Source organism: Solea solea, chromosome 5 (genome assembly GCF_958295425.1).
Source record: "Solea solea chromosome 5, fSolSol10.1, whole genome shotgun sequence".
Lineage (NCBI taxonomy): Eukaryota > Metazoa > Chordata > Actinopteri > Pleuronectiformes > Soleidae > Solea > Solea solea.
The window spans coordinates 11,269,806-11,284,068 of NC_081138.1; the positions used below are offsets into that span (position 1 = coordinate 11,269,806).

The window sequence follows — 14,263 nt, forward strand, 5'->3', positions numbered from 1 at the left end:
GCACTTAAAAACTCTACTCTTGCAGACCTAATGATTAATCTAACTATTCGCATTTCTATTATGTCCTGGTCTTCTTTCTGTGCATGTCATCCTACCAAGTTGGGCTTCCTTGGCCATCTGGGTTTCATGGATAATGTTGCGCAGAATCTGTTCTTCCTGTAGCAGCTTGTGTTTGTCCAGTGCCTCCTGCTGGCGAAGGTAGTGGTCATGCTGCTTTTGGTACTCCTTTAGCTCATTTAGCGTCCGCTGCAGTGATCTATAAATATAGGAGAATGAGGACAGGAAATACAGGATGGTTGGCAAATATACATAGCATGGGATCTTAAAAATAAAGACAATTATATGGCAATCTGCCATATAGTGATTTTCTGTTACTTAATCACAGACTACGCTGAATTGTAATAATCAAAAATCCACACTGAATCACTAAATGACATCCTTAAACACTAAAACCTTTGCAAAAGGCTCATATATAGGGTAAATTACAAAAAAACTGTTATCTAAATGTTGAACAGTGGGAACAAGCAAAAAGAGAAGAAACAATTACAACAAAGTATACATGTAAATGGCTGGTTTATTATTTGGGCGCCAGCCTACCTGTGCTGGGCTTCCAGTCGCTGCTCCAGCTTCTGCTGACAGAGCACAGCATGCTTCCTCCTCAGTGCCTGCTCAAAGCCTGGCTGAGCCTGCAGTGCCTGCTCGTAACATAGCACTGAGTGGTTGTATTCCCCAAGCATCTAAGTAGACATTAGTAAGAAAGGAAGTATAAATATGACAGAGGTTGAGCATTGAAACATTGTCATGTTTGAATGAAAAGATAACAGTGAGTATCTCATAATGGTAAGAAGTTATGGGGACTCATTTGTAAGCACGTCGTTTATACTATATAAATAAGGAAAAGCTGTGAGCTGAACTCTGACAAACATTGTCTGGGACTGAATGTATTCTGCCAAATTCAAGAAACAATAAATGCAATACTATGGTACCGTAGTAAATACACAAGCTCTCTTGCGGTTGAATGGTTTCCCTTTGACTCACAGCATAAATATTGCCTAAGGTGTAGTGGCTGGTGAAGAGATCTGAGGTGAGGTCCAGGGCAGCATGGGCGAGAATAGCAGCATCTGCTGAGAAATGGGCCCGGTGCAGAATGTTGGCCATGTTGACAAGGGCTATATCCTTGTGTTGCCTATAAGTACAACAAATGCAGCATGAGAATGTGGACATCTGTGAGCAGCCGCATGCAGTATATTACAGTATACGAGGGCAGTTTGTTTGTGACCAGTGTAACAGTACCTTGGGGAGAAATGCAGAGCACGCACCACACAGTCCACAGCCTTCTGAGGCTCATTCTTTATACGCCAATAAAATGCCGCCATGTTGTACAGCACCCATGACGATGAATTCTGGAAATCAAGAAGACATAAACACATGAGCTTTTTCTAATGTTGCTGAATGGCTTTCAGTCACACTCATAGCTGGGGTCACCGGATGATTTTCTAAATAAATCTTTTAAAAGCACAATTTTATTGATGATGATTACAAAGAGGACAGATGTACACACACAAACAAACACATATTGAGCAGAAACACAGAAACATAAACGGATATTTATTATGTTGGTTTCGGAGCAAAACATTTGTTTTACTCTGCACACATCTCATCTGTCTGTCTAAAGCCTGGATCACTCTGGATGCGTCACAGCTGCGTTTTCATTTCAATGCCCATGTTAACAAATGAGCATGTTCACACTGCATGGGGGAGATGCATGTCTATTTTTGAGCTAAGGAGTCTCGCCTGTTTTTCCACACATGATGCACAGGGTTCCAAGTAAAAATAGAAAAAGAGAGACAAAAAAGAGCTGTTCATGATATTGATGTACTAGCAATATGACAAAACTGATACATTTCACAGTAGTTTTAGCATCTAGGTTGAATCTGAATACATGAAAAACCTAAATATTATATTTGTAAAACTATTTTAGCAGCTGTATGTGGAGAAAGAGGAGGCTACAACTACCTGTGTATAAATATATCAGGTGAAGGAAACATTCTATCACTCTCTCTCTCTCTCTCTGAAGCAAAAAGGTGGCAGGTGAGGCTGAAGTTTTTGAAGGAACATGACCAAAGATCATACCTGATTAACAAAGGAGAATCTGACTGGCAGAGCTTACCCTCAGTAAACCGTGATGGATGCGGTGGCCCACCTCATCGACAGTGTGGCCCAGCTTATGAGACAGTGCACTAAAAATGGGATCCTCCTTGGAAAGAAGTGGGGAGGTCAGATTCCCACGCTCCTGCACACCCTGAAGTAAACAAATGATAAGAACCAATTACTTGGAATTTTGAAAAAACTAATGCTATATCTTCATATTGAGGAATGACCTGAGGGCAGGGTAATGACATTTTTAAATGTGTATTTATCAGCAAAGAAAAATATCAAATTCATTAATTGGTGTCTGACAATAAAAATATCACTGCACTTGAACCCTTACCCAAAAGCCTCACTTAAAAAATGTTAGTGGACTTGAAAGAATTAAGAAAAACTGATAACAGAGACTACCATAACTCCAGAAGCAACAACAACTGGTTCTATTAGCCTAGGCTTCACACTGTGAACAAAGGGTCCAATATTCTACCCTCTTTGTCCGTTAGATGATTGTAATCACTTAAAGGAGGACAATGTCATCAAGTTCAATACCTCCAACACAGTGAAAGAAACCAGATCACACCAATGAATACAACTGATGTGAAATGAATCTGTGCTAACAGCATACATGACCCATGCTTAGCTTAACAAACATCTGTAAGCACTAGTGAAAAAAGAATCTATAGCTATGTTCTGAGCTGTTACAAACTATGACATTTGAAACAGCTGATTTATTGACGCGCAGTTGCCACCATTATCAGCCTTTAGATTACACCTGATATCAAGTCCTTGCAGCAAAACACTTCAAAATCATTCTTGATATTCATCCCATATCTGACAGGAGAGTACTTAATTGTGAGCCCATCATTTGTTATGTATTATATTTGTATCTTCTATGTTTCTCCAATTTTCTAGTATTACACTAGACGATGTGTTGTGGCCAAAAGTACATCAGCTGAGTGTGCATATTAGTATGCTTATAGACAGGACGGTGAATTTAAAAATACTGGATCAACATTGCTGGTGCAAGCTTAAGTTGGCATGTTAATTCAAACTAAAATGTTAACCGTGTGATGCTTAAATTAGTTAGTAAATTGTGCTCTATTATATTTGAAAAGTTTATCATCCACTCACCCTGAGATGCTGAAAAGCATGGATACTATAAGGTAGTTCAAAAACTTTTGAACATTCAGGCTTTTCTAGATCTGGAGGCAGAGCTGACTGGGAATCCACATAGTCTTCAGGGCTAAAGGGGGGAAAAAAAATTCAAAATAGTGCCCCATCCACTTTACAGAAACACTATGGAGCCAAGTATAACAATGTTGGTAATGATGTGTTTAAATGAGGAAACTTACCTGATGTCCTTGCCTTCCAATGAGATAAAAGTGCCATCATACAGGTCCAGGTCTCCCAGAGGAACCTTAGCCATGATGCAGTCTGCATCTTCTTTGTAGTGTCTCTGCTCTAGCCCTGTGTCTCTGTCCTCATTCTCCTCAATGTGAATTTTCTGTGCCACTAGCTGCTTCTGTTTATCACAAACAGAGAACAAGCAACCAAGGGTTAGGGTTAGCAAGCAACCAAGGAAAAAGGCATTTGACAGAGTATGTATGACTAACAAATATGGATGAAACAGTATTGTCAAGTTCACAATATCGCAATAACTAAAGTGACTCGATACCGTTGTGGACCTGTGATGTATCCAGGGAAGAAAATGTAGTTTTGTTTCAGCTGCAGTGGAGCAGAGCAGAGGGAGACCTACACAGACCATAATCCCATTTATGCCCATCACTCTTTATGCAGTTTGCTTTAGTGTTGGCCAATGAGAACAGAGCATAGTTTAGAGTTCTCAACAGGCCTTAAAATTACAACCCGGCCCGCGGGTCTTTAAGTCTGAACCTGACGCAGCCACACCAGTGAATTGTTCACCCAAACCCCCCCCCTCTCTCCGAATACATTTTCCAATTGATCAAAGCGTGGTGTTTTCTTTGCAGAGGGAGCGGGTGCTGTGTCACATACTGTTGTACATTTGCACTTTGGTCAGCGGGCAGCATCCACAACTGGTTGAATTTCGGCCACAGGTATGTTGCGACTTTGTGGAAATCGGTGATGGCCATTTTTTCCCCAAACCCAGCCCGACCCGTTGAGAACTCTAGCGTGGTTGTAGGAGAAAGATTTTGAAATTGTGTGAAAGCATTTAGGTTTCCCTGTGTCACAGTATTAGGAGAAAAATAAACACCAGAGGTAGATCGTTGCAGGGACTGATGATGTTTTTCTTGCTATCTCATATGAAAAATAAAACCACTGGAGTTTAAATTATATATTGTGCAATAGAAAAACGTTTCTAGGTCTTTAATTGTCTTTTTAAATATTGCAAGTATTACAATATATTGCACAGGTTTTTTTGCCTGCTAAGCATTTCAGTCTGTTGCACCTCCAACAGTGCCAGAGGACCAGCCATGGTGAAATCAGCTGGGAGCCACCCCTCACAGATTTTCAGCCCTTTAATTCCAGAGCATCTCTGGGTGGTGGAGCAGTGGTAGGAGCAGCTCACAGCAGCTGGCTGTAAGATCCTTAGGACCCTCAGTTGGTGTCTCACCTTCTGAGCCACACATAGAGGCTCCCTTCTTTGTTTTCTACACAAGTTGCCTTCTTCTGTTTGGACCACCTGACTCCGAGGGATTATAATAACTGCTGGATAGATTTTTCAACACAACCTCTGAATTTGACTTCAACAGGGCAGGTGCATGCCTTCCACCATGCTTCTGTACGTGCTGCAACGTGGTCATAGTTCTATTTCCTCTCAAAAGCTGCCTCCACCATTTCGTCCCACAGCACAAGGAGTTCTGCCATGACTAATGTCTTAGCAGGATTGGACCACAGGAAGATATTTGGCAGTAAGAAAGTTATTTCAGGCGCAAACTTCAACTGCTGATGAAGTTTGACCCTCGTCTGCCACTCACATCTGGGTTTTAGAATGAACTGCTCTCTGGATGGGGGTTTTCACTTCAGCTCCTTGTCTGAATAAAAATATCTGAAGTTTGGAGGATGCTGGGTTGGCTCTGTTGGCCTCAAGCCAACGGTCCTCAGCAGTTTTCGGAGCACTTGATTGTGGCTCCACCTGTACCAACCCAGGGTCAAAGCTGACTTGCAGCCAGTGAGAATGTGGTGAAGATTGGGCTTCTGGGCCTTACAGAGACTTGGTTTCTGAGCTATACCCGACATGTAATATCTGTGGGCCTGGGATGGTGTCGTATGTGGGCCTCACCTGAGTAGGAAGCTCAGTCTTGCCTGTGGGATCTTCCACGTTGGCCCAGGATATGGCCCTGTTGTTGACTGCTTCCCAATGTGTCCACCTTGCTTGCTGCTACTGGATCACAGCTCTGACCTTAAGTATTTTTTCTGCATCCTGATGTCTTTGGACACCACCAAATCTTTTCCATCTTTCTTCGTGGCTTTTGACCACATCTTGGGCAAAAGTCTCTACTTCAGCCTTCCCTGCCCTGTTGTAACCACCAGACAATCTCCTAAAGTTGTAACAGGCAGTAAATGTTGTACAATGGACTTGTTACCTAGGTGTTATTGATATCACTAGAGTTTGATATTGTTACAATCCTGCCAACAAATCTGAAGTGGGTGAGACTAACACTGCTGACAAGACATGTATAGAGACAACCTTCTTTGTTAATTGAAAAATAAAAAAGAAGTGAAACCCACAAACCTCCAACTTCTTGAGGTAGTTAACGCGAGTCTCTTGCCTCATGAAGATCACAACATCATGTGGATGCTTCAGGTTCAAAGGGGAGTCAACCTGGAACACAGATGGTGCATTAAGGACTAACATGCATATGAGTATGAAACTCATTCATCAAGAATTTAAATTGCATTTGAATAATTTCACATCCGTTACTGCAGCTTTGAATTTAAAAAACTGAGACTGGGGGGAGGAGGGAAAGAAAGATGTGCAGCTAATTTTTCTGCTAGATATTGCACCTGTGGTTTCATTTGTGATACAATTAATAGAAGACAATGTTTAGTTCAATATTCACCCTATAGATAAAAAAGTGTTATTGAGTATTATAATCTGAACGTGAATAACTATGTCACCAATTTCAAGATTTGTTTTATGTATGTGGTACATTTTAATTCGAATAGAATACATAACAATCGGAGATAGAAGCATTAAACTGTCGCCTCAGCTGTTCAGCCAGATAGTGAGTGGAGTGTCACAGACTCTTTGATAAATATCGTATATTACCTCTCCTAAAACTACCGGGATATGAACTTTGAGCTGTGACGCCCAGCCTAGGCGTAAGGACATTATGTCATACCGTACTATTTCGTAAACTAAATATGATCGGTGCAAAAAACACGGGTCGCGACTCATTTATTCAGGTTAAATGTGTATCCCAAAGAGGCTGGATGCCAAATATTCCAACTCAGCTTCTCAGGTCTTCGAGTGTCTGTGACATTATCATTATTGCGGTGCTTTCTGGCAGTTGACAGGTGACAAACCTTGACGTAAAGCCTGGCTTATTTAAAATCGACTTACGTCGCGGACACAGACTTGGCTCAAGGCTGAAATTATCTGTTGGTCATCTTGACCTCAAACAACTCTCGATATCGTCATTTATAGGATGGCTGTTGACTTAGTGACACAAACCGGATTTATCTTCCTGTGTGACGTTGACGACACCAATAAACGAGTCTTGTCGATTTCAAATTTCCATTTAAATAACGAATTTCAATGGTTACTATCGCGTAACAAAACGGCACGGGCACTCGATAAAACACAGTTAGCCACACAAGCTAGCCACCTATCGTAAGCGTTAGCAAGGCAACGAGCTAGCGAACTGGCATTACTTGTTGTTGAATCTTTCCATCTTCTGTGACAACCCAGTGAGTCGTCGCTCCTCCAGAATCCACTATAAGTACGCAGAGGAGGATAAAGAGCTTCCCCTGAAATGATGATTTCCGTGACCAGCTGACACAGCAGGGCAAAGACTCAGGACAGATTTTCCTGAGGACCGCCATCTTTCTGTCTTCTTTTTGCTCTGTATGGCAGTAAAGTGCAGGACCAGCCTCCGGTCAGGCGGCGGCGCTGTCACGACCCCACCTGACAAAAAAGAAGACACGAAAAACGTAGGTGACGTTTGGGGAAAGAAAAAAAAACAGGAAATTCGGTGAAAACGAAAAGTCTGAAGTTTTTACTTCCAAGGTGTGTATACAGAGTAGAGTTTATATACTACAAAGATATACTTGTTACCGAACATAAACTGTACTTAACAATGACAAGGACGCATATTTTTGTCTGCTTCTTTGGTCAGTATATTTATTTTACCTCTGAGCTTAGCCAGTATCGAAGTTGCAGTTCCGCATCCAGGGGCATGACTGTTCCATTAAAATGACACCACTGATTCGAACGCTGTTATTTATCACCGTCTTTTATTAACAAATAGAGATCTAACAGTGTTGTCAATTGTTACGTATTTTACTTGAACTAATATTTGTGAATCATAGAGGTGTTTTTTACGTGTAAACCTGCATATTTCGAGTTAAATGTGTACTACGTTATTTTTGTTGGTGTTAAACTACAAACGAATCATTTGTTTCTTCATATACAGAGTTAGGCATGACCAGGAAAAGATTATTCAACTTATATTTAAGGATCGAGAACTTTGTGGTCTCCAGCCATACGTACATGTGTGTCTGTGTCATATTACGGATACCTTATCTGCTAATGACTCAGGCCCAGATAATTGATCGTTTTCAATAATTAAAATGAGTTATTCCTAAATCCTGATAGGAGGGTCTGACAAAAACATTTCTAAATTTAAGATCAATATTTACACATTTAATTAGTCATGACATCAGTGCTAGTAGGACTGTGAAATGGAAACGATTGCATCTGTTTTTTATTATAGAATAGTCATAAATTTAATATTGTCATTTAGTCGAAAGATATTTGCTTTACTGAGCTCACATGACAAACAAAACTTCACCTCACATAACTTCATCTCACAGGCAGAAAACACATAGAATGGTTTGATTGTTGGGCATGAGTGAGGCCATTAAAAATGACAATAGCATCGTAGAACTAAATTTGTTAATGTCCGGTCATAGTCATCTTCTATAGTGTGTGGGCAACAAGACTTGTTTGAGTTTGAAATCGTTTCACCTCTCATCCAAATATATATGTATATGTCTGATTACTTTCATTTTTGCATTATTGATCGCAAAAGTCAAGACATTTTGTGGGTATTTTTTGTATTTAAGAGAGCTTTAGGACTATGTAGATATGGGTTGTTACAAATCTTGGCCCTCGATAAACTATAGAAATAAAAGCCAGTTTTTGTCCCAATCTCCACAGATGGCTTCCTTTGAAAACAATAAGAGGAGTGTGGAGGAAGACAGTTTTGAAGGAGCTGTTGAAGAGCTGTCTAGTTGTGCTTTGGCAATGCTGGAAAAGGAGAGAGAATCCATTCTCAGCCCACCAGAGAGCCCCGGCACCTTTATCATGAGCACCTCCAGTAGTCTTCAGGCTGCTGCCCCCCTCCAGGGCTATGATGTGGAGTTTGACCCACCCCTGGAGAGTAAATATGAGTGCCCTATCTGTCTCATGGCTTTGAGGAATGCCGTTCAAACACCCTGCGGTCATCGTTTTTGCAAGAACTGCATTGAGCAGTCTATTCGGTATGCTATTGTGGAACTCTCCAAATTTCATTGAACACTGACTGTGATTTATGATGCATTTGAATTTAAACCTTGATTAGAAATATAGTTGTCTGTCAAATTTCTGAGTATTAATTTAGCAAGAAATATCCTGGCAGTAGTTTATATGTCAAGTATATGTCAATGTGCAGATGTTAAACATCTAATTGCTCACCATAATGGCTGTTTTTGCAAAACAGAGATGCAGGACAAAGATGTCCTGTGGACAACGAAATTCTTTCAGAAGATCAGCTGTTTCCTGATAACTTTGCCAAACGGGAAATTCTGTCATTAACTGTTTGCTGCCCAAACTCTGGTTGCCTTGAAAAAATGGAGCTACGACATTTAGAGGTGAGAATTTTGAAAACAGCTCAACCAAGAAGATGGAAAAAGATTTTAAAGGGACTCTGGGTCACACAGATATTAGATATTATATTTAGCACACTGGGATCATCCTATTGAATTTGATATTAGAATGTGTAGACCATGAATAATTACTCCATATTGAATTTGAATTTTTTTTATGAGGATGACAGTGATAGGGAGATTTGGTTACTGACAAGCTGTGTCTTTATTCTGCTGTGTAAACACATGGGATGACTGTTAGGTAAAGAACTACATGCTTCTTTGGTGCAGAGAATTAAAATGTTCTACATGTATATATTATGCGAGCTGATGCTGGCCTACTACAGAATCAAATTCATGTTTCAATGTATTGTTTTTCTTGCAGAAACATCTGGCTCAGTGTCAGTTTGCCACTGCACCTTGCCAACAGTGCCAGCAGTCTGTGAGGAAGAGCCACCTAGAGGAGCACACGACTCTTGAGTGCCTTAGGAGGCTTGTGTTATGTCCAGATTGTGTAGCACCTTTTGTTTATCAGGATAGAGAGGTACAGTCCACTCACTTATGCTATTGCCCCTTGCATTTGTCTGGGATAGTTCTCATAGGATAATTACTAAGCTGTATTTTTTATGAATGTATGATGATTAGTTTCCTTACAATCTGTTTGTGGTTGCTCCTCCAGCTTCATGAGCAGCAGTGTCCTTTTGCTAATGTGAAGTGCCAGTACTGTGAGATGGATCTCATCAGAGACCAGGTGAGTGCTGCAGAGTGTGACATGAAAGATGGTCTCTGGTCAATCAGAATTTTTATGAGGGGAAACATAGCTGGGCGTTAACCATTTGCAAGTTAATGTCTCTTGACAAGAACTTCTCTTTTGTTTAAACTATGGGGAACTATTAGTGCATGTTAGTAGTGATGTGGGCACCAAACAATTCTACAATACCAAGTGCACACAGTGATGTTTAAATAGTTCTTTGTATGAATAATTTTGTAGGAAATCTGTTCTTCCCAAGAGTGTTCCCATGAATAACCGGCCTCTTCTATTGCATTTCAAAAGCCTGATTTGAATGAAAAAACTCAAACTAAACTAAGGTGATGGTGTTTTGTTTGCAGATAGAATCTCATTGTGATACAGATTGCCCAAAAGCACCCATAGCCTGTAACTTTAGCACCTTTGGATGTAAGGAAAAGGTAGGTGATCTAATTCAGTGTTTTCTGTGTTACAAATCTCCGTTTTCACACCTCTTAGACCAGATGTCACAAAGAAAACTTGTTTGCTTCTCCAGATGCAGCGCCATGACCTGGCTCAGCACATGCAGGAGTTCACACAGATGCATATGTGGTACATGGCAGAGTTCCTGCGTGGCCTTAGTCTAAATGGCACCACACCCAAATCCCTAAGGGCTCATGGACCCTCTGTTATCTCTGAGGATCAAGGGGCCGCAGCATCAGTATTACCCGCTAGTGGGCCCAGAGTAGCTGCAGGCTGCAGCAATAGCAGCGGCAGCAGCTGTGCTCAGCCTAGTGAAGAGATTCAGCAACTCAGAGAGATGGATGGACGATTGGTTAAGCAGGACCACCAGATTCGAGAACTCATAATCTTAAAGGAAACGCAGGTATGAGATGTCTGATTGCAATCACATTTGTTTGTGAAAAGTTTTCATTGTCTTGATTCTCTTCATTAGCTCAGGCACACTGCTTCACACATCATTGACCTTCAATATTTTGCCTCCTTCTCACAGTAGTCAGTCTTTATTGGCAGTTTGATGGCTGTATCAGTTAGAGAAGTTTTAGATCTGGTAACAATCTTCTTTAATCTTCTGATCTTCAAAACTGTTGTCCCATCTCTTATTCAGGCAGGCCAGCTTGCAGAACTCAGGCGTAGGGTGTTGATGCTGGAGGAAACCGTGAAGGAGCTGGAGGCCCAGCAGTGTCAGGGTATCTTCGTCTGGCGCCTCAAAGGTTTCTCTGCCCTCCTGAAGAAACAAGAAGCAGGACTGCCGGTGGTGGAGCACAGTCCCGGCTTCTACACAGGCTCTCCAGGTTACAAGCTTTGCTTGCGTTTACACCTGCAGGCCCCCAACGCCCTGCGTTGTTCCAACTTCATCTCCCTCTTCGTCCACACCATGCAAGGGTCTTTTGATGGGCAGCTGACGTGGCCTTTTCAAGGCGTCATCAGGCTTGCCATTCTAGACCAGGGTCCAGAGGGTCAGCATCACATGGAGGTGATGGAAACAAAACCAGATCTGCAAGCCTTTCAGAAGCCCACCAACCAGCGCAACCCCAAAGGATTTGGCTATGTTACCTTTTTGCACCTGCATCAGCTGAATCAGAGGGCCTTTGTCAAAGATGACACCCTTCTTATCCGCTGTGATGTGACACCACGTTTTGACAATATGCTTCAACGTGAGGGACCATCTGTGCAGCCAAGAGGACCAGAGGCATCAGTTTCAAGAGACTGAAGTCAAACACGTACCTACTGGATCATCATTACACTGAAATGTGTGTACTTGGGGGTTACAATACATATTCCAATGTTCCAATACTGCTCAGTGCATTTTATTTGTGGATAGAAGGATGAGAAGAGTTTATGTTGTCAATCATTTAAAATTTGTAAACAGCAAATATGCTAGTATTTATTTGAAGTTTATTTTAATTGATAAAACCAGTAAATACTCTCAATTAATTTTACAGTCTGTATGTCATCACCCACATAATACAAATTGTGGAAGCAGTTCATGTTTAATCAGCTCAAGATGACCAGTCTATGCAGATTACAGACTTCCCTCTCTTCTTGTGGTTATCGGAAACATTACTAAATTGTATGTATTCTGTGGACTTTTTGACTTTGAGTGGCACCATGGAGCACAAGCAGATCAAGACAAGGATGTACTGCATGTTGGTATGAGGAAAACTAAGCTCTGAGATACAGTTGGAACTGTAAGAAACATAATTTGCATATGTCCAAAAACAATCTTTTACTTAATTATACTGAAAAAAAAATCAAGAATTTAAGAAAAAGTGCCACCCTACACCCTAAAATTGGAATCACAGTAATAGACATTTTAGTCTAGAACAGCTCTCATTTCATTTCAAAAACATGGAATGTATCCATCAAATGAACAATTTTCAAATCCAGCGTCACTGGTTTCGCTCCAAAATAATATGCTTGCTTTTGCATTGTATTTATATGACACCATGCAGTGATTTGAGCCACTGCAGTGTCTTATCATAGACCATGCAGATAGGCTTAATGGATTGAATATTCCACACACATACTTTTGAATCATGTACACATCTGAAAGATATACACACATAAACACTGATTTTAATCACACACACACATTATTGAATATCTCACATATTTAAATCACAGGCACAGCCAAACAAAGAAAATAAGCATTTGCAACAATAGTCAGTATTGTAAAAACATATGCAGCATTGATTCACACCAAGAAACAGGTACAGGAAACACATTTTTCCTAATGATATCTTCATGGTACGGGGGAATATACAAAAAAACAAAACAAATGTTAATTTATAATTAGCTGTCAGTTATTACTTTTACTCATCAATATAAGGGAACTTTTTGTTTGCTCCATATCCTGGGTGACCTGTTCCATCTTCTCCCCTTTCCTGTTTAACATCTTTCTCTGGTTGACTTTGACATGCATCATTGGAAATGCTTGCCTTGTAGCCTGTTAGAGAAACTGAAATTTAATGTTACCATGTTACTAGTAAATTCATAGTAATGGCAGTGCTATGGTGTATTTTGGTATTTTTGTCTCAAATGTTGTGATTTTTTTTTACTCACTTGGAACATTTGGAGCCTCTTTCCCACATTTGAGCGTGCTCTGAGCAAAGCATTCTGCCATCCAGGACAATACCTCTCCACAATATCTGATCTAGAGACAGGTCAGCCAGAAATGACTGAAGGTCATATACATTGAACCATGCATAATGAGATTTTCATGTGAAACGAGCTCAGGAAAATGCCACCACGTTATCTATCAAAAAGTACTAGTTTAGATAGATAGAACAACTGTGATGTTTAATCTCATATATATATAAGAAATAGAAAAAATATGATCCCTGTGTGTGCGTGGGTTTTCTCCCACAGTCAAATTTGGGGATTAGGCAAACTGGACACTTTTGACTGTAGGTGTGAGTGTGAGAGTGGATGATCATTTGTCATGGACTGGTGTGAGTGAGTCAGAAAAACATGAGATAAACACAAAATATACATATGTAATATAGTAATGTAAATATGTTAGAGAAGATATAGAAAGCTATAGAAGAAGGTAGAAAATATTAGAAGTGTCGAGTGTGAAGTCAAAAAAACAAACATCTAATCAGATAAACAAACCAAATAAACAACAGTGAATAATTAGTGCAAATTAGCAGTTCTGTGTGAAGTTATACATTAAAATGATATATATTTATATTTACCTGAGCCTCCATGGATGCCAGTCTTTTCTCTTGGTCCTTAACCCCACCTACAATCCTGAGCAGGCTCTGAACCCTTGGTCACAAACATAATCTTATTTAGTTTGGCAATAACCCCTTTTTACCACTAGATGGCAAATGAGCTCTAACACAAGCTTTGTTTTGGTGTATGGCAAATTTGTATAGTACATGATCAGAAAGTGTTAAATAAAAATGTTTTATCTTATCATAATCAGAGTATATGGTAATAGACTCATGCTATTAAAATAGCAAAATGACGTTTACTTTGAGGAGGTACTCTTGAGTCTCTCCTCACTGCTTTCCCAATGCTGGCGCTCCAGTTTGGCCAGGTAGTTCTCCTTCTGCACCGTCTCCCATGTTATCAACCTCTGGTCCAATCCTACTGGCAACTCCCTTTCTGGTAACACACGCACACACAAGAGGTTCATTCAAAAACTAATCAATGAAACAACCAATGTTCATGGACTGAAGGACAGGGGTAATGACATTATGATTTCCTGCATTCCATTTAGCCAGACAAGCCACAAAAAAACATTGCTCATGTGTTTATCAGGTGGAAGGCTGAATATTCCCAAATGAAAATATGATTAAATAAACATAT

At 40.4% G+C, this 14,263-nt stretch overlaps 3 protein-coding genes across 11 annotated transcripts in view; 1 reads left to right on the forward strand and 2 right to left on the reverse strand.

The window, feature by feature from the left end:
• Positions 1-7,176, reverse strand: part of ttc17 (tetratricopeptide repeat domain 17) — a 21,446-nt gene extending 14,270 nt beyond the window's left edge. For all 4 annotated transcript variants that reach the window (XM_058628727.1, XM_058628726.1, XM_058628725.1 and 1 more), the window contains exons 1-9: positions 7,006-7,176; positions 5,864-5,953; positions 3,501-3,670; positions 3,280-3,391; positions 2,171-2,302; positions 1,294-1,403; positions 1,039-1,186; positions 598-737; positions 96-256 (exon numbers count right to left, since the gene is read on the reverse strand). In XM_058628727.1, coding sequence (XP_058484710.1) covers positions 96-256; positions 598-737; positions 1,039-1,186; positions 1,294-1,403; positions 2,171-2,302; positions 3,280-3,391; positions 3,501-3,670; positions 5,864-5,953; positions 7,006-7,176 — 1,234 coding nt within the window. The remainder of the gene's footprint in view (positions 1-95; positions 257-597; positions 738-1,038; positions 1,187-1,293; positions 1,404-2,170; positions 2,303-3,279; positions 3,392-3,500; positions 3,671-5,863; positions 5,954-7,005) is intronic.
• On the forward strand, positions 7,166-12,952 carry traf6 (TNF receptor-associated factor 6). Of its 3 annotated transcripts, none has more exons than XM_058628728.1 (8): positions 7,166-7,284; positions 8,513-8,835; positions 9,054-9,204; positions 9,584-9,742; positions 9,878-9,949; positions 10,309-10,386; positions 10,482-10,811; positions 11,052-12,952. In XM_058628728.1, exons 1-8 carry the CDS (start codon positions 7,201-7,203, stop codon positions 11,655-11,657), a joined length of 1,803 nt encoding a protein of 600 aa, XP_058484711.1. In that variant the 5' UTR covers positions 7,166-7,200; the 3' UTR covers positions 11,658-12,952. The 3 variants fall into 3 exon arrangements, with proteins under 3 accessions (XP_058484711.1, XP_058484712.1, XP_058484713.1); XM_058628729.1 differs by having other exon boundaries at positions 7,277-7,360; XM_058628730.1 differs by lacking the exon at positions 7,166-7,284 and adding an exon at positions 7,374-7,464.
• Positions 12,504-14,263, reverse strand: part of trpm5 (transient receptor potential cation channel, subfamily M, member 5) — a 24,291-nt gene continuing 22,531 nt past the window's right edge. For all 4 annotated transcript variants that reach the window (XM_058628720.1, XM_058628719.1, XM_058628723.1 and 1 more), the window contains exons 26-29: positions 13,927-14,059; positions 13,645-13,717; positions 13,010-13,100; positions 12,504-12,905 (exon numbers count right to left, since the gene is read on the reverse strand). In XM_058628720.1, the coding sequence (XP_058484703.1) occupies positions 12,760-12,905; positions 13,010-13,100; positions 13,645-13,717; positions 13,927-14,059 (443 nt within the window). In that variant the 3' untranslated portion in view covers positions 12,504-12,759. The remainder of the gene's footprint in view (positions 12,906-13,009; positions 13,101-13,644; positions 13,718-13,926; positions 14,060-14,263) is intronic.